The sequence below is a fragment of the Aspergillus aculeatinus genome, assembly GCF_003184765.1.
Source record: "Aspergillus aculeatinus CBS 121060 unplaced genomic scaffold BO66scaffold_8, whole genome shotgun sequence".
Taxonomy (NCBI): domain Eukaryota; kingdom Fungi; phylum Ascomycota; class Eurotiomycetes; order Eurotiales; family Aspergillaceae; genus Aspergillus; species Aspergillus aculeatinus.
In genome coordinates, this window is record NW_020291477.1 from 225,277 (window position 1) to 241,982 (window position 16,706).

General features: G+C 53.9%; 7 protein-coding genes across 7 annotated transcripts; 2 read left to right on the forward strand and 5 right to left on the reverse strand.

Annotated features, from left to right (window-relative positions):
* Positions 1 to 3: 3 nt before the first annotated feature.
* BO66DRAFT_343203 (uncharacterized protein) lies at positions 4 to 2,345 on the reverse strand. The gene is made up of 2 exons (XM_025644488.1): positions 1,773 to 2,345; positions 4 to 1,697 (listed from the first exon to the last, which is right to left on the reverse strand). The coding sequence occupies exons 1-2, from the start codon at positions 2,034 to 2,036 to the stop codon at positions 108 to 110; spliced, it is 1,854 nt and encodes a 617-aa protein (XP_025506962.1). The 5' UTR covers positions 2,037 to 2,345; the 3' UTR covers positions 4 to 107.
* Positions 2,346 to 2,497: 152 nt separating this feature from the next.
* Positions 2,498 to 4,347, forward strand: BO66DRAFT_389260 (phosphatidylserine decarboxylase 1). Its single transcript, XM_025646761.1, has one exon. It carries the CDS (start codon positions 2,618 to 2,620, stop codon positions 4,250 to 4,252), a length of 1,635 nt encoding a protein of 544 aa, XP_025506963.1. The 5' UTR covers positions 2,498 to 2,617; the 3' UTR covers positions 4,253 to 4,347.
* Positions 4,348 to 4,669: 322 nt separating this feature from the next.
* Positions 4,670 to 6,742, forward strand: BO66DRAFT_343207 (anaphase promoting complex subunit DOC1). The gene is made up of 3 exons (XM_025644489.1): positions 4,670 to 5,539; positions 5,661 to 6,022; positions 6,104 to 6,742. The coding sequence occupies exons 1-3, from the start codon at positions 4,783 to 4,785 to the stop codon at positions 6,647 to 6,649; spliced, it is 1,665 nt and encodes a 554-aa protein (XP_025506964.1). The 5' UTR covers positions 4,670 to 4,782; the 3' UTR covers positions 6,650 to 6,742.
* On the reverse strand, positions 6,743 to 8,381 carry leu2A (3-isopropylmalate dehydrogenase LEU2). The gene is made up of 6 exons (XM_025646762.1): positions 8,274 to 8,381; positions 8,186 to 8,206; positions 8,013 to 8,081; positions 7,865 to 7,960; positions 7,172 to 7,799; positions 6,743 to 7,100 (listed from the first exon to the last, which is right to left on the reverse strand). The coding sequence occupies exons 1-6, from the start codon at positions 8,322 to 8,324 to the stop codon at positions 6,871 to 6,873; spliced, it is 1,095 nt and encodes a 364-aa protein (XP_025506965.1). The 5' UTR covers positions 8,325 to 8,381; the 3' UTR covers positions 6,743 to 6,870.
* A 505-nt stretch (positions 8,382 to 8,886) lies between these two features.
* BO66DRAFT_235930 (CDP-diacylglycerol--inositol 3-phosphatidyltransferase) lies at positions 8,887 to 10,486 on the reverse strand. Its single transcript, XM_025642800.1, has 4 exons — positions 10,366 to 10,486; positions 9,879 to 10,208; positions 9,437 to 9,813; positions 8,887 to 9,381 (listed from the first exon to the last, which is right to left on the reverse strand). The coding sequence occupies exons 2-4, from the start codon at positions 10,042 to 10,044 to the stop codon at positions 9,022 to 9,024; spliced, it is 903 nt and encodes a 300-aa protein (XP_025506966.1). The 5' UTR covers positions 10,045 to 10,208; positions 10,366 to 10,486; the 3' UTR covers positions 8,887 to 9,021.
* Positions 10,487 to 11,123: 637 nt separating this feature from the next.
* Positions 11,124 to 13,808, reverse strand: ptcA (type 2C protein phosphatase PTC6; the record flags this gene model as incomplete). Its single annotated transcript, XM_025649153.1, has 3 exons — positions 11,124 to 12,715; positions 12,856 to 12,895; positions 13,794 to 13,808. The coding sequence occupies 3 exons, from the start codon at positions 13,806 to 13,808 to the stop codon at positions 11,124 to 11,126; spliced, it is 1,647 nt and encodes a 548-aa protein (XP_025506967.1).
* BO66DRAFT_426558 (putative RNA splicing factor (Pad-1)) lies at positions 13,658 to 16,014 on the reverse strand. Its single transcript, XM_025650295.1, has 4 exons — positions 15,203 to 16,014; positions 14,834 to 15,142; positions 14,303 to 14,782; positions 13,658 to 14,251 (listed from the first exon to the last, which is right to left on the reverse strand). The coding sequence occupies exons 1-4, from the start codon at positions 15,898 to 15,900 to the stop codon at positions 13,993 to 13,995; spliced, it is 1,746 nt and encodes a 581-aa protein (XP_025506968.1). The 5' UTR covers positions 15,901 to 16,014; the 3' UTR covers positions 13,658 to 13,992.
* Between the last annotated feature and the right edge of the window lie 692 nt (positions 16,015 to 16,706).

The window sequence follows — 16,706 nt, forward strand, 5'->3', positions numbered from 1 at the left end:
GGGGTTAAAAGGAAATATGTCGCATGTAAGCCAAACGAGGATAAAGCACAGTGAGAAACAAAAACAAAAGGTGAAGTCAGTGGCAATATGGCTGATGCCTTGCGACATCAGTTCTCGGCTGCCTGGGGTATCATAGTGTGACCTTCACTCTGCGCTGCATCTACGTTGTTCTCCTGCTCGACCTGCTGCTCCTGCTGCTGTTGCTGCTGTGCTTCCTCACGTTGACGGCGTTCTTCCTCCTCCCGTACGCGCTGCGCAGCTTCCGCAGCATTGCGCACCGCAACCTGGCGCTCGCCTACTCCGGGCACCAGGCTCGCAATGAACAACGCCACAGATCGCTCCACCCTCCGCAGCTGACGACGCATTTCACCTGCAACCCCTGTGCGGGGGTTGCCGTTCGTTGGGCCACCACCACTACCACCACCAACAGCACCTTGGCCACCCTGGCCTTGGGCCTGAGCCGGCTCATTAGGGGTAAGATGAACTAGACTCTCAAGGTGTTGCTGCACTGGAGCCACAAACAACTGGTACAGTCGCTGATCCACCCCGGTTTCCGAGGATAGCACGAAGAGCACGGCCAGCGTCACAAAGAACACGCGCGCCCAAGTCCCGGGTTCGGTGAACATGTAGCAGAAGAAGTATAGCCGGGCGAACTGCCAGAGCCGTAGGATGATCCGCGCAAGGCCCAGTCGTCTGTTCCGGTTGGGGTTATTGTCGAGTCCCCGCTGGTTGAGCACGGCCCGGCGAACGACATTGTCCAAGACGGCTGCGTTCGCATTGGGGGGAATCTCAGGCATCGGAGCAGTATCTTGGTGTGGTGTGCGATTTGGAAGGTGGGTTGCGCGAAGTCTCTCGATGGTTGCCTGCATGGCCTCTGCCCCTTGGGGCGAGGAAAGAAGCCCCTGGTATCCGGATGGGGATGATAGTAGATACAAAGAAGCTGGTCCAGGTGCGGACGTAGCGATCGCAGCACTGGCTGAGGTGTTCTGCAATCGTGGAAACCCGGCTTCAGACAGGCGGAGCTGGTGGGCGCGCGTGTATATATTGAAGACGCGGGACAGCAGCCCTTCGATTGAGCCATCGCGTTCAGCAAGAGGGTTCATACATTGTTCATCCAGGATGGTGAGTAAATGTGTTCGGATTCTAATTATGTGATTCATCGGAGGCGCAATGCCGCGGTTCAGCTGGCTTTCTGCTAATTCCACTTGACGACTCAAAATCTGCAAGCACTCTTCCGTTACTAGAGTGCTAGAAAGAGACACAGTGTTTGAAAGACCAGTGGCTGCCACTGTCTCGAGTGAGGATGTCTGTGGCAGTTCTGGGCGTGTTGTAGACACCGAGGACGATCGATCTGGCCACGTTGGTCGCTGCTGCTGGGCAGCCGAAAGTGCTGGGTTCAAGCTGGACGAGAAGGCGGTTGTACCTCCCGACAAGTTGCCTCGGTCCCGCATCTCGATTTGCCGTCGAATTGTCTCAATATTACGTCGCAAGGCCAGTCCGACCTCGGCTTCAGACGCGCCTGTGCGCTCTGGCTCAGCTCTGGGTGTGGGTAGCTCAGGTCGGAGGGCCATCGATGGAAGGTGAATAGCAGAATCCGGAATGAATTGTGGTTGTTGCGGACCAGGGGAGCTGAGGGTGCGTGGTGCCGAAGATTCAGAAGATGGAGGAAGAACAAGATGGATGGAATACTCGGTGGCCTTCACAGAAATTACCAGTCAGCTAGGTTATAACAGAGTGATTGCAGGCACAATCAAAGAATCAAGTTCTCTTACATTAGGCGGCTCCAGTACATCTCTCAACGCTGCCGCATCATTCAGAAGTGGCTTCCCACGATAAATCAAACGTTGGCTGTCCGGAGACGGCTGGCTCGGAATTGCTCCTGCGAGTCGGGCCTTCAGATCCGCGACAGTCGTAGATGGGGACACATCTTGAATGGTGTACCGATTAGGAGGAGGTAATGATGGACACAAGACATGCAAGGTGAAGCTCTCGGGCGAGTCCGATGATGCGCTTGGAATGCCTGTAGTCGAGGCCATCTTTCTATGCTGGGATTTTGGCGCTGTTCAGAGAACGATTGGTTTACAGGCACATAGTCACAAGTTGTAGAGCCGTTTCACATCGAGCACGCTGTCGGATAAGTTGGTTCAGGCAAACTGTCTTCCGCCGCGGAAGTACAGTACAGTCCAGGTCCCGGTGCCAACGGTGTCCTTTTCAGTGACACCAGGTCTAGCTGGCACCCACAAGGCGATTCAAATGACGCACAGTCTCGCGTATCACCTATGGGAGAGCAAATATTTTCAAGTGTACAGAGCCAAACAGCAGCAACAAGAACCCACCGATTGCTGATAAAGATGATGACAAGATGAGTACCGTCAGTGTATAGACACGCCAAACAAATGGCGGAGATGGCCCATTCTGCCGGGCGGTGAAGATGCCTTCTTGCCGATCACGTTCAGGAAATGAGGATTGCTGCTTCTGTCTGCTCTTCGCCATCAAAGCCCCATTTTCACAATTTCACACCTTACTTGTGCCGGTTAATCGTAAATTTTCACGTGCCTCACCCGCCCTCGGTTATTGCCCCCCCTCTGGGATGACTCTCACCCAGTAGAGTCGCATTATGGCCCTGTGCCTGTCCAGTTGTTCTGCGCTGTTTCGCCGGAAGGTGTTGATTTCCCCTCATGTGGAGAGGGCTGGATTGATGGAAGTGTCGTTGAGGGCCACTGGTCGTCGTCCGGCCGGTGCTCGCCACTTTTCCAAAACCTGGAAACAATCCCAGAATCAGGACCAAAAACAAAACTCGTCTCGTCGCAGCACATTCGGCTCCCGACTCCGTTTCGCGCTCCGCAACACCAAAGTCGAATGGTACCCCATCCCCGTCGGTCTAGGCATCGGCCTTCTCGGCCTGCTGCAGTTCTATAAGGCCCAGCGGGCTGAAAGAGAACGAGCTGAGCGAGAGGCAGCCGGAGAGCCTTTCGACTTCCATAATGCCCCTGCTCGTCCCAAACATCGACTCAGCGGACCATGGCAGGTCCAGATTATGTCCACCTTGCCCCTTAAAGCTATGTCCCGACTCTGGGGTCGCTTCAATGAAATCGAATTGCCCTACTATTTCCGTGTTCCTGGCTTCAAGTTGTACTCCTGGATCTTTGGCGTCAACCTTGACGAGGTCGCCGAACCCGACCTTCACACGTATCCCAACTTGGCCGCGTTCTTCTACCGTCAGCTGAAACCCGGTGTTCGACCTTTGGATCCAGATACCCGTGCTATCATCTCGCCTTCCGATGGAAGAATCCTGCAATTCGGACTCATTGAGCGGGGCGAGGTCGAGCAGGTCAAGGGCGTTACCTACAGTTTGGATGCCCTTCTGGGATCTGCCACTCCAACCCATGCGGACCATACCAAGACTTTCACCGACCATCAGACCGAGCCGACCCAAAAAAATGAGGCTAAGATGCTGGCTGATGAGGAATTTGCCGAAATGAACGGAATCTCCTATACGCTACCAACTCTACTCGCAGGCGAACCGGGAGGCGCACGGAAACGCTCAGCCTCGATGGATGCGTCTACTACTTCCAAGGTTGATGCTGAAGAAGAGGTGAAGGCTGACTTGGCCCGTGGCGATGGAACTCCGTGGTACGCCCCGAAGGCAGCCGCCAACCACGCGCTCTACTATGTTGTCATTTACTTGGCTCCTGGTGACTACCATCGCTTCCACTCTCCTGTGCCGTGGGTGGTAGAGAGCCGCCGTCATTTCGCTGGCGAACTGTTCTCAGTTTCACCATATCTTCAGCGCCACCTTCCGGGTCTCTTTACCCTCAACGAGCGTGTCGCCCTGTTGGGTCGTTGGCGTTGGGGATTCTTCAGTTATACGCCTGTGGGAGCGACCAACGTGGGCTCGATCAAGGTCAACTTCGATGCAGAGCTGCGTACCAATAGCTTGACTACGGATACCGCTGCCGACAAAGCTGCCGCCGAAGCCGCAGCGCGTGGCGAGCAGTACCCAGGATTTGTTGAAGCGACATACCGCCACGCCAGTCGCACCCTGGGAGGGCATCCTCTTCAGCGTGGTGAGGAGATGGGAGGCTTCCAGCTGGGAAGTTCGATCGTGCTGGTGTTCGAGGCACCTATGGGCTCCCGCAAGTCGTTCGATGCCGGTTGGGAAGAGGGCAAACGCGAGGGAGGCTGGAACTGGACCATCGAAAAGGGACAGCGGATTAAGATGGGCGAGAAGATCGGATATGTGGACGTTTAAAATTAGACTAAGTCGCTTTTAATTGTTTCTGTATTATAGTACTACATTTGTTGAATAGCGAGAATACTTCGTCGGGCCACCACCCCCACGAGCTCATAGAATATATTCTACTTTCGAGCCGAGGACTTTTTCCAGATCACGACAAGGATATTCCAGTACAGTAAAAGGTTCCACTGACACAAGTTTTTCCATGAACCCTGTAAGCATTAAATTGACTTGCCGACCATCCTCACCATTTGCCAAGGCTTCATTTGTGTTACAAGCTCATTACTCGAATTGACCAACGTGTTGATCCAGGACGACAATTGCTGGGCTGGACTTATCGCGCATTGCTATAAACGATAAGCCAACACGTGATTGATAACAGACGCGGTCCCCCATCGCAGCTTCACCTTTTCTCCCCTCGAGACCATAAATCAAAACAATAGCAAGTAACCAACGATTCAGTCAGCTTGGGAGTCATGGCTATGCGATAATCGCTACCTTATACCATACAGGTCAGACATTTCTGTTCAAGGGCACTTCTCACCATGCCGCGCCACCACCATATCCTTCGCCGTAACCACAACCAACCCGACACGTCCTCGCCATCGGACCTTCAATATCAACAGCAACAGCAACAGCAACAGCAACAGCAACAGCAACCACCTCCAGCGCCCCAACGTATCAACCGCGCCCGTCTCGGCCAGAGCCACCATGAAACTCCCACCTCCCAGTTCCAGACTCCCCCCTCGCGCGGCTTTCCCATCCCTCGGCTTCACCCATCCTCGGGACCCATAGACGACCCGACCCACCCGCTGCATAGTCACCAGCAAGCCCAACAAGCCCAGCAGCAGCGCCAACAACACCCTGCCGCCGCCGCCGCCCAAGTCGCATTGTTCTCTTTATTCGGACGCGGGGTCCATGGCCGGGGCCACGGGGATCTGCGCCATCGACACCCGCCGCACGATCGGATGGAACAGGACGAGGACGAGGACGAGGACGAGGAAGAGGACGAAGACATCGATGACTCGATGCAGCAGCATCGGTATCCCTCGTCTCACCGTCATCTCCGCCATCGCCATCATCATGGTGTAGGCGAGACCGGCCATGATTCGGAGGGAGAAGTGGACGAAGACGACGAGAGATTAGGTCTTCATGCCGCGCATGACGGAGGGGGATTAGGGGCCGAAGAGGAGGAAGAAGCGCTCGAAGAGGAAGAGGAAGAAGAGGAGGAGGATGATGATGATGATATGCTCGCGGATCCGGATGTTGATGATGGTGATGAGGAGATGTTAGGCGAGAGAGGTAAGCTTTCTTCTTTCTGTCTTTCCAATTCATTCTATATCTACAACCACCCCCCTCCCCCCCTCCCCTTACCCTCTCCCCGTTTTTGAAAGTCGAATGAACTCCTGACAAACACATCTAGATAAATCCCCTACCCCTCTCCCCGCCAACCTCCGCGAGATCTCCTCCCTCGCCTCGTGGACCGTCTCCACCCACAAACCGGGCTGCGGCGTCAGCGCCCTCCGCCACCCGTCTCCGACCCAGTACTGGCAGTCGGACGGCCCGCAACCCCACACCCTGACCCTGCACTTCTTCAAGCTCGTCGCCGTGGTGCGCATCCGCGTGTACCTGGATTTTGAGATGGATGAGAGTTATACCCCGACCAAGATGGTATTTCTGGCCGGGATGGGGGGGAATGATCTCGTGGAGTTCGCGACGTGGGAGGGTGAGGGTCCCTGCGGGTGGGTGGATGTGGAGTTGGAAGGGGTTGGCGGGAGGAATACTGTGCATTCGTTTGGGGAGGTCCAGGGTGGAGGTAGTAGGACGAGGAGGAGGAAGCTTCAGGGGGTGAGAGGGAAACGGAAGGGGTGGGGGGCCACTGGGAGGAGAGGAGCTACGAGTTATGTAGGTAAGGGGAAGGCGAAAGGGAAAGGGAGGGATGTGGGCCACGGGGACGAGGATGATGTGATGATGGATCAGCATGACACGGAGGAGAGCCTGTATGAAGATGCGAGGGCTTATAGGAACGAGGAAGAGGAGGGCGATGATGAGGAAGATGACGACGACGAGAACGATCCGTACGCTGGGAACGTGCTCAAGGCCATGGTCATTCAGATGAAGGTGACTGAGAATCATCAGAATGGCAAGGATACTCATGTCCGTGGCTTCCAGGTCTTTGCACGCGATGACGAGCGCAAGAGGTTGGCCAATGCCCCGTCGGCGTCGGCGGATGGCAGAGTGCGACGACACAGTGCGCGTCGCTCATTGCGGGGAAGCACGCATGATGAGATGGCCGAGGGAGCCGGTGGTGGAGGACGGGAACATGCAGTTGCCGAAGCTGAGCGCGCTGTGACAGGAGTGGTGGCCAGTCTGGAGGAGCCGGATTGGATGGGCGAGCCGGTCATTAGGTAGCTGGTAGACGGGCGTTCGATTGCATCGCATTTGTATCGGAGTTGGCCGGTAGATACCCTTATTCTGTCTATTCGAAAGTGTTCTTTATAACTGTGCGATAATCTTTCATATGTGGGGAAGAATATAAGAGTTTGGTATTAATATGGTCATATCTCATTCGGCATCGATGCCCCCAAAACACACAACTCAGCGGAGAACAAAAGAAAGAACTTTTATGCCTTTTACAACAACTTCTCCAGCTCAGCAGCGACGGCATCGCCGACTTCGCTGGTGGTAGCCTTGCCGCCGATGTCGCCGGTGCGGAGACCGGACTCGATAACGTTGCGAACGGCGGCCTCGATGGCGCGGGCCTCGTCGAACCGGCCGAAGGAGTACTGCATCATCATAGCAACCGAGAGGATGGCGGCGACGGGGTTGACAATGCCCTTTCCGGCGATGTCAGGGGCAGAACCTTTGGGGGCACCGTGTTAGCATCGAGTGCAACGCTAGATACATACACGAACGAAGGAGGTGACAACATACCGTGGATGGGCTCGTAGATACCGTTGACACGGCTCTTGCCGTCGGGGATACCGCTCAGACTGGCACTGGGCAACAGACCCAGGGAGCCGGGGATGACACTGGCCTCATCGCTGATGATGTCACCGAAGAGGTTGCTGGTGACGACGATACCGTTCAGCTGGCGGGGATTCTTGACCATGATCATGGCAGCGGAGTCGATCAACTGGTGCTCGATCTTGAGCTGGGGGAACTCCTTGGCCATGACCTCGGTGACGGTCTTGCGCCACAGGCGGCTGGTGGCCAGCACGTTGGCCTTGTCCAAGCTCCACACGGGGAGAGGGGGGTTGTGCTGGAGGGCCAGGTGGGCGGCCAGGCGGGTGATGCGCTCGATCTCGGCGCGCGAGTAGGGCTCCGTGTCCATGGCGTATCCGCTGCCGTCGTCCTCCTTGCGGTCGCCGAAGTAGATACCGCCCGTCAGCTCGCGGATGATGTTGAAGTCGACGCCGCGGCACACCTCCGCCTTGAGCGGGGAGTGGTCGACCAGCGAGGGAGCGGCGAAGTTGCAGGGACGCAGGTTACCGAAGGTGCCCATCTCCTTACGGAGCTTCAGGAGACCCTGCTCGGGACGGACGGCGCCAGTACCCCATTTCTGTAGGATATAGTATATTAGCCGAGGGGCAGCATGGATGGCGACTCGCGGACTGGGTTACGTACGGGGCCACCGATGGCTCCCAAGAGCACGGCATCGGCATTCTTGGCCGCAGTCAGGGCCTCGTCAGTCAGGGGAGAGCCAGTGGCGTCAATGGAAGCCTAAGGTCGAGGTCAGAAGCTATATCAACACCTTCAAAAGGTTCGCACATACACCGCCCAGCAGATGATCCTGAAGGTTGAGGGTGATATCGTCACGCTTCTTCTCAATGACGCGAAGGACCTGATCAGAAGTGAAAGTCAGCATGCATTGCAAGGGTACTTAGCTTCCACAGCCCATTGGGAGGTCACGAAGCTGTATTGCAGCGTTATGGGTGGTTGACTCACCTTGATGGCCTCAGCGGTGACCTGTCAAGTACGTATACGTCAGTCTATGAGCTCCCTAGCGCGGGGTTCCAGGACGGGTATCTCTTACCTCGGGACCGCAGTGGTCACCGGCAAAAACGACGATGTTGAAAGTAGACATGACGAATGGGAGACGGAGGGAGTGAGAGGGGTATTGAGTCAGAATGTTAGAATTAAGAAGATAGCGAGAATGAGAAAGGAGCGGATAAATATACGATCTGGCGGGGGGGAAATGCAAGCCTCCCCCGCGCCGACACCGGAGTCATTGCCGGCACTAGCCGAGACCGGCTAGAAGCTTGAGAGCGGCTGCCCGTAAATTTTACTCCGGGGTACAAACAGACCGAACTTGGAACGAGAAAAGCCACGAGGCAAGAATAAAGGTGATAATATTAATAGGGAGAGTGAACACGGGTTGGAAGGAGCTGTATGAATGCGAAACACAGCGGAGAACATAATGTAGGAAAGAAACAGTATAGATAATAGGTAAACAATGCGCCGAGAATCATTCACCCTTTTGTCCAGAGACAGATAGTCCCTCCACAGACTCATATGCCACAATTTCCTCCCAACACATATATGGAAGTTACCAGAAAGACACCCGGGCTATTGGCCCCAGTTGACAGAACCGACCAGAGCACCAGAACCATGCACGGAAGAAAGTAAAGATAAAACGACCGGCCCAGCAAAGACCGCCGTCCGGCCGACCGGAGGCATCCGGAGAAGAAGCGAGCTCGAAGGCATTAAAACGGCTGACTCGACGGTTGACTCGAAAGAAAGAAACACCCGGAATCACCACCTGCGCCTGACATGGCCGGGCCTTAATTGTTCTTGGCCGTCCGCATAGCCTTCCGGCTGGCCATGTCACCTTCAGCCAGCCACTTGCTGGCCTTGACCAGCTGCACAACGTTGATGAACTGCTTGAGCGCCATGACTGGGAAGGAGATTCCGGTAATAACCCAGGGCCAGAAGCTGTCAATCTTGTTCGCACGAGCCAACTCAAGGGCGCCTGCACTCCAAGGGCTGGAGTACCCCTCTGGAGGGGGAATGGTCGTGTCGCCAGCCGGGCCCCCAACCTTGGGTTGAAGCAGGGAAGGAGAGAGAGTGGGCGAGGAGAAGGAGAGCAAGTAGAGACCGATGAAGAACAGCTCATTGAGAGCGCAGCAAATGAACAGGACCGTCTGTGCACCATATTAATATACTGACCCAGACGTAAAAACACCGGAAGAAACTAACCCGACTGTGGTAGTACTGGTACAGGACCCAGCTGCGGCTGGAGTCGACCTTCTTGTGGCTCTGGCTGGAACCTCCCATGCTGAGCGTCGCGTACATGTGCATGTAGTGACTAGCCATATCCAACGCAATCAGACTCTGGAAGACGATCGACCACCGGGGCCAGGCCGAGCTGAGGAACACCAGCAGACACGCCGTTGTGCACCGATCCGTCACCATGTCCAACACGGCACCGAAGGTAGTCGACTGGTTGAAGTATCGTGCCGCATATCCGTCTAGGGCATCCAACAGGCAGGAAACACTGTAAAGGAGGGAACATGTCCGCGGATGCAGGGGCATGTAGTAAAGCGAAGCCATTGTCAACACCACACGCGCATAACCTAGTTTCCGCGCTATGTATTAGACCCAAGAACCGGTATTCCCGCGGAGGACATGTATCTCTCACCAATCAGATTTGGCGCGAATAAGAAAACGTTCTCTTGCACTTCTCCATCCGCAGCAGCTTCCGGGCCATTTTTCGATGACGGCTGGAGCGTTCCATTGACGGCGGGTGACGGATCCGTGGCTTCCAGCTCAGCGGAGGCCTTCTGGCTTCTAGTGCGCGGGCTCATTTTTACTCTGAGGTTGGTTATGTGGAGGAGGCTAAGGAGAATAGATTTTGTCGATGGACGAAGGTGTAAGACCGAGAGAGGCTTGTTCCGGGAGTTTCCACGAGGTACACACTGCGATCGATAGGAGGAGATGATGAATATAGAACGAGATACTGGGACAACGACTTGGTGATTCAAAAAGAAAAACAAATGTTAGCAGAGTACCAGACAGTCATCTCAAATGGAGAACAATAAATTCCGAAATGATAGGTTGGGGAGGGATGGATCGGGAAGCTCGTGCATATATTGATCTCCTGAATTAAAGCTCTGAAGCACACGTACCGATTTATTGTCCTGACGCGCTTTTTATTGTTGCTTTTGGCGAGCAAAGATACTGCTCCAAAGTGTGATGAATATGACTCAAGCTTAGGAAGCAGATGCAGCACCCAAGAAAGAAAAGGCGCACAAAGAAAGCAGCGTAAAGGGGAAGAAGGGTGGAGGGTTGAGGGGAAAGTTGTTCGTTCAGGAGAGGGTCGATGAGGTGAGTTGGGGTCGCCGCCGCTCTGTGGATTATTGCTTGGCTGTCCGAGTGGGCGCTGTCGATAAGCTGCGGTGATAAGCGGTTGCGACCATCAACTTAACAGCTTCCTAGTAGGCTTGTCCCTCAAACACCTGGAGGAACAGTGGGCAATTTTGGAAGCAGCATTGAGCTCATTCTCATAGAAATTACAGAAACATCACAACTCAATCATTGAAGAGATAGGCATTTTGTACTTCGCAAGCTTCTGATGCTGCTTGCGGCTACAAGCATTCCTTTCCGCTCCGGGCGCGGCTTTAGTGTTCTATTCCAGGGGGACGTTCTTCCATTGCGGTATGGATGGTACACAGGTCGGATAGACGAGGCTCGAGAGAGAAATAGAGAAACAAATAGTATGATCATGTTCTGCGTGTGTATGTACAAGATGCAGCAATAACAAAAACTCCGCCCTTCGGATCAGTCAGTTCGACTCGACACAAGAGGTGCACGGATCAAAATGTGAAACTATATACAGAAAGAACCACCTCTTCCTTCGCTCTATCAATATCTAGCATTATCATCATCATCGTCGAGACCGCCGAGGATCGGTTGCCTCTTGTCGCCGCCAATCGCGCGCCTCCTTCGTGCCCATACTGCCTAATCCACCTTCCAGCCGACGTTCCCAGCCGCCTAAGCGAACAACCAGGCAGGTGGCGTTATCCCCGTCGCGCGTCACTTCAGTTGCGAAGCTGACAACATCACGAGCCCCCTGGTCTGGCGTCTTGGCTTCCTTGATGATATCTACTACTTCCTGATCTGGTAGCGTGCCGCTGATGCCGTCCGACATCAGCACCAAGAAGGAATATTCAGCTGGGCCCATTTCCACCCGACGAATTTCGGGCTCGGCCGACACACCGATGCGTTTGGATTGCATATCGCCAAATGCTCGCGTGTTTGCCAGCCCACTCATGCGCTCCTCTCCGAAAGAATCCGTGACAAAGGTGGTGGCATAACGACGGAGCCGGCTGGCCTCAATCGGCGAGGAGGGATGGTGGTTGGACGTTAGGGGAATCGCCTGGCCAGTTTCAGTCGAGCACAATAGGATGCGAGTATCTCCAACGTGTGATACGAGGAGACTAGACGGGGCTCCTGGATGCCAGAAAGGAGCTGGCGTGGGGGTGGAGATGAGGGCCACACTCGCTGTGCTTCCGCCCTTGAAGCGATTGGTACCACCGACGTTCAGCGCCGGACCGTTTTCAGGACCGTACAAGATGTCATCTTGATACATGGGTTGGCTGACACGCGCGGGATCGTCATCCTGCTTGGCGGCTTGCGCCGAGACGAATTCCAGATCAGTTCGCAGAAAGGCGTATTCCAAGATCTCCTCGATGGTGACACCAGAAGAGCTCTCCCTGCGCGTGTGCGCAAAGTGAGAGGGAGAGAACCGCTTGAAATAGCCCCCAACGAGAGTCCTCCAGTTCTGCAATAGAATCTTCTCAAGCTTGGCGGCGCGTTCGCAATTGCCTCTTTGGAAGATCGGCAATTCGCCAGAGGACGGGTCCGCACCTCTGGGTATCTGCCCCTGAGGCCCACGCCGCAGACTGGATTGGAGCTCAAATGCGGCCGCAGTATCTTGAATGGCCTCGTGCAGAGTGTCTTTCAGAAAGTTGCTACATTCTGATCCGCCATGACCGTCGAAGATGCCAAAGTAAAAAACTTGGGGGTCTCCATTCGCATTGTCGGCACCCCGGTTTTCACGGGGCGCAGAATCCGGATTACCTGCGGCTTTGATTGTCAAGGATGCTGGTGGCCGCTTCGCAAACGCAGGAATGTCAATGACTCCGGCCTGATATGTATCCTCGTTGGACGGCCGCGTGCCCCGTGATGTGTGGGCGCCAAAGTGGTGCTTCGCATTGCGAAGCGGAATGCGAACGACAGTGGTATCCCGATCGACTAAAGGCTGAATAGTGGTAGGGGAATGGGTCGAATCGCCCGTATGAGGCACCGACGCGGCGCGAGGCAATTTATGGAAAGGGGTGAGGGGGCCTCGAGGGTCGGGGTGTAGGGATGACGATGGCAGGCGAGTGACGAAGTAGTCGTGAAATTCGGGTCGCTTAGACCCAGTCACAGAGACACATGGACTCGAATATCGACGGCGAGAGAGTCCAGGGAGAGCTGAACGTATACGAGCAGGTTAGTTTGCGAAGACATGGTTATTAATGGCACTGAGGCATCGGCTTTGTGAAAGATGTGAATTGCCATTCGGAGATAAGGAAAAGACGGGGAGGTCGGAAAGAGAGAACAGCGCAACCTACGACAAATGTCGGCCAAAGTCCGGGCTCGGACAGAGACTCGCTTGGCCGAATTCACAATCATGAATGACAGAGCATTGGCAGCCCAGAGCAAAGAACAAATGCTTGGAGAATGACACTGGAGAACGAGGAGAAGAGATTGAAGTCAAGAAGAGATGGGTGGGCAATCGGAATTCGCGGGGGAAGGACGATGGGGGAGCGAGTGGGCGGGCGGATTAACATCTGGGGGGGGGGAGGGGGGGGAGTTTCGGGAATTGAAACTTCGAAGTTATCGGGAATCAGCAGCGGCAACGCGTCTGGATTGCTATACTGAGTATGCATTTCTACGTTGATCCTCCCTCAATTCGAGGCCCAATGAGCAGCAAATAGTGCTCAACAGGTGCAGCTCTATGATGATGTACTTGCTCACCATTGAACAGGAGCTTTTGGATTTCGAATCATGTTCTTTAGTTACTTAGGACTGTTACTTAGGACTGTACTTCAAACAGCTTTTATGCTGCTTTTAGCTTACTAAGCAACCCGGCATAACTAAATAACTGAACTATGGAATGATTAGAACAATATCGTATCTCTAAATAATTGCATTCTTTCTATTTTATCATATCTTTACCATTTGGGTATACACATGAAGTATAGTGGTTATAGCAGGCACTGCAAACAATCGCAATGATATGAGCTTTGTCCATCTATCCATGATAGACTCGCACCAGATTCTGTGCCTCTAGAGCACACACTCTTGCGCTTTATCTCGTCGCTTACAGCGCTCTAGACATTGCACTGACAGAACCTACAAAGTGGGCTTGGACAAAGAATAAGAGTTACATATTTTGTTGGGCGCTAACGCAATATACAAATCCCTAGAGACAAAATCATTTCCGCAACAAGCATCTGGCTTGGAGTATAAACTGTGAAAAGCAAGATTTTCAGAGACTGGCACCTACCAGGGGCAGTGTCATTCCAAGCCAAGCACCATTCCGAAGCGAAGCTCAACAGTTTCATTTCAGGGATGAAAGTGAGGTTGAAAGTGTGGACCTGCCGTCACAAGTTGCACCTGGTGTAATTATTAGATCAAAGTACCTACCCGCATATCTGAATGATGGTAGATATGCATGGAAGATGTGTGGCCTCGAGGGGGGTTTTTTAGATGGCCTTCGTCCGGGAGAACAAACTGCTGTAGACAGCATCGACGACGGGTTGCGCGGTAATCTGTCGGCCACCGAAGAAGCGTCCGTTAAGACCCTTGATAGCATTCTCCCCGCCCTGCACTCGATCGAATTTCAGGTAAATGTCGCCTTGAGAGTTGGGATCTAGTGAAATGTGAACGACATGACCATATTTTTCTTCGCACTCAGCGCGGACGTCATCCTCCAGCTCTTTCACCCAGACGTCGCCCTCCTCCCTATAGATAGAGTTAGCGGGCTGGTCGACAAGCTAGGCTTTTCGCACTTACTCATTGGGGTCAAACATGTTGCGCAACATAACACATCGACTGGCCATGCTAACATTAACAGGTAGCGGCTTGGCTTCAGTCTTAGGCCGGAGCACTTTCTGCTGGTCATCGGCAGCTGGCTCAGAGGGTTCATCTGTTCTTGCAAGCTTCCTCATCAATGCATCCCTACTGTAGTTGTTGAAGTTCACACCGGCAACATCTGTGTCATCCAGAGCACTTGCACCGGCACCCTTTTCTGAATCCCGGCCTCCAGCACGGTCAAAGTTGTTTGTGCCGCCAGCTTGAACACCACGTCCACCGTGACCCGAAAACAGCGAGCCCTGGAAGTTATGTTGGTTTGCACCTTGGCCCTGCATGCGTTGTGCGTTCGAATCAGGGGTGAACTTATCGTTGCCAAGGCCAACGCGGATGGCTCGACCAGCAAGATCAAAACCATTCATCTTTTCGAGGGCTTCACGAGCCTGATTAGGGTCACGGAACCTGGGCAGAAGGTTAGCAAGCCAATTGTTCGGATCGTTTGGGGCCACTTACTGCACGAAACCATAACCTCGGCTCCTACCAGTCTCGTCCTTCTGCAACTGAACGAACTCGAGTTCACCAAACGGCTCAAAGACATTCTGGAGGTCACTTTCAGTGATACTGAAATGGATATTACCCACGTACAACCTGTGAAAGGGGGCGGCGTGGTTGTTGCTACTGCTGGCTTCGGGATTGCGAGCCTGACGGTTCTTTTCCGCTTCAGTCAACTGTGCGATGATTGGAATTCCTAGAAGTTTCTGTCCTGTAAGCTGAATAGCAGGCGCAACGGAGTCTTCGTTCTTGAACTCGACATAACCGACACTATTAGGCGTGGATGTTAGCATCTTGCCTAATCCGCACAAAACCTGAGGCGTGACTTACCCTTTGGACCGCCCACTAACACGATCCTTTACAATCTGGGCCTCCTTGACAGGACCAACCTTCTCAAAAAAGGCGATGAGTTCTTTCGTCCTCAGTCGAGCGGCAAGCTGCTGCACGAAGATAGTGCGCCTATCACGTTCATCTTCGTTGAGTTCTGGCGTACGCTCACGACTTCTCGCGCTGGGGCTGCGTCTGCGGCCACCCTCTCGCTCGCGGCGTGAAGGCCGTCTGTCCTCGTCCCGGTCGTCATGACGGGAGCGGCCAGAGGGACGGTAGTACCGATCATCATAAGGGGATCTCGACCGGGTACGAGCCCGACCGCCACCGCGGTAGAAATCGCCACCGGAGGAGCGGTAATCATCGCCGTGACGGTCTCGATCACGGCGAGAGCGACGGCGGTCACTGTCCCGGCTCTTGCTCCTCTTTCTGCTTCTATGGCTTCCGTTAGCACTGCCATGTTCGCTTCTCGGGCTCTTCATTTCTTCGTCTCCGTCTCCATCGCGCGACCGACGTCGGTCGCCGCGGCTTCGGTCCCGCCGCTTGCGATCCTTGTTCTCACGCGAGCGGTCGCGGTCGCGACGCTCACTGCTCTCGCCCTTGGTGGAGCGGTCATCATGGTCCTGGGAACGCGGGAGTTGTTCTTGCGGCGTCGGGGCAGCCGTAGACTCGAGAAGAGCTTCAACGTCGAGGCCTGACATTTTGAAGGTAAAGGACTTTCGGCTTTTCTGCGAGTGTGTTTTTCCTGGATGTGATCTGATAGAAAACGGTTTTTTGGGTAGAGTGGAAGACCGTGCGGAAAGGATTAAGGTCACTTTCGGCTTTCGTTAGAAGCGTGATAGGTGTACCGGCCGTGGGTTGAGCGAACCCTTCTATTTGTATCCAGCGATCCTTGCAGATGAAACCTGCTTCTGGTGCGATAGAACTTCAGTCAATTATGAGCCACTGAGAGTTTGTAGCTCGCATGAAAGCAGTACGGTCGAATTTGCGATGTTAGTGGTGAGGATGATAAGGTTGAGAGGCAAAGTCACTCGTCGGTGTTCCGCTGGCTGATGTCGGTCAGTCACGTGAGGCTTGGCATTCGCAGCCCTTTTTGACTTTTTTGTGTTTGGAGTGAACCATGGATGACATGAAAGAGACATGTTATAGTGAAAAGTGTTAAGGAATGTCCTTAATGTGCTTAAAGCCTATTTGGGCTGAATTGACAGAGGAAATGAGATTTGAAGAGAGAGATTATGTATTAGGTTATCATATACAATCGTGAGAATCTATGTAATAATACCACCGCCGGTCGACCTACGAGTCATGGTCATACGCCTTACAAAAGACGTTTTCCATTACTCTGGTCTAAGGCAAACCTGTACACGGGGCAGAGTGACAAAGGATGAAAAAAGTAAACCAACTCCTGAGCACAGCGATATTAGGGACAACACACGACCACGGCATTACTTCGTGTGTCACGGAATCAATAAAAGACGCAATGAGCTCATGTCAGGGCCCATGAAGA

What these genes read in the sequence shown, in the direction of transcription:
- BO66DRAFT_343203 (XM_025644488.1), bottom strand. Translation starts at nt 2,036, where the DNA reads ATGGCCTCGACTACAGGCATTCCAAGCGCATCATCGGACTCGCCCGAG. An exon ending in ATGTACTGGAGCCGCCTAAT is followed by an intron (nt 1,698 to 1,772) that starts GTAAGAGAACTT and finishes ATTTCTGTGAAG; the next exon opens with GCCACCGAGTATTCCATCCA.
- BO66DRAFT_389260 (XM_025646761.1), top strand. Translation starts at nt 2,618, where the DNA reads ATGGCCCTGTGCCTGTCCAGTTGTTCTGCGCTGTTTCGCCGGAAGGTG.
- BO66DRAFT_343207 (XM_025644489.1), top strand. Translation starts at nt 4,783, where the DNA reads ATGCCGCGCCACCACCATATCCTTCGCCGTAACCACAACCAACCCGAC. An exon ending in GGAGATGTTAGGCGAGAGAG is followed by an intron (nt 5,540 to 5,660) that starts GTAAGCTTTCTT and finishes AAACACATCTAG; the next exon opens with ATAAATCCCCTACCCCTCTC. An exon ending in GGGTTGGCGGGAGGAATACT is followed by an intron (nt 6,023 to 6,103) that starts GTGCATTCGTTT and finishes GGGAAACGGAAG; the next exon opens with GGGTGGGGGGCCACTGGGAG.
- leu2A (XM_025646762.1), bottom strand. Translation starts at nt 8,324, where the DNA reads ATGTCTACTTTCAACATCGTCGTTTTTGCCGGTGACCACTGCGGTCCC. An exon ending in GTGACCACTGCGGTCCCGAG is followed by an intron (nt 8,207 to 8,273) that starts GTAAGAGATACC and finishes CGTACTTGACAG; the next exon opens with GTCACCGCTGAGGCCATCAA. An exon ending in TGGGAGCCATCGGTGGCCCC is followed by an intron (nt 7,800 to 7,864) that starts GTACGTAACCCA and finishes TATATCCTACAG; the next exon opens with AAATGGGGTACTGGCGCCGT.
- BO66DRAFT_235930 (XM_025642800.1), bottom strand. Translation starts at nt 10,044, where the DNA reads ATGAGCCCGCGCACTAGAAGCCAGAAGGCCTCCGCTGAGCTGGAAGCC. An exon ending in ATTCGCGCCAAATCTGATTG is followed by an intron (nt 9,814 to 9,878) that starts GTGAGAGATACA and finishes CGCGGAAACTAG; the next exon opens with GTTATGCGCGTGTGGTGTTG. An exon ending in ACCAGTACTACCACAGTCGG is followed by an intron (nt 9,382 to 9,436) that starts GTTAGTTTCTTC and finishes TATGGTGCACAG; the next exon opens with ACGGTCCTGTTCATTTGCTG.
- BO66DRAFT_426558 (XM_025650295.1), bottom strand. Translation starts at nt 15,900, where the DNA reads ATGTCAGGCCTCGACGTTGAAGCTCTTCTCGAGTCTACGGCTGCCCCG. An exon ending in CGAGGTTATGGTTTCGTGCA is followed by an intron (nt 14,783 to 14,833) that starts GTAAGTGGCCCC and finishes CCTTCTGCCCAG; the next exon opens with GTTCCGTGACCCTAATCAGG. An exon ending in AACATGTTTGACCCCAATGA is followed by an intron (nt 14,252 to 14,302) that starts GTAAGTGCGAAA and finishes CTCTATCTATAG; the next exon opens with GGAGGAGGGCGACGTCTGGG.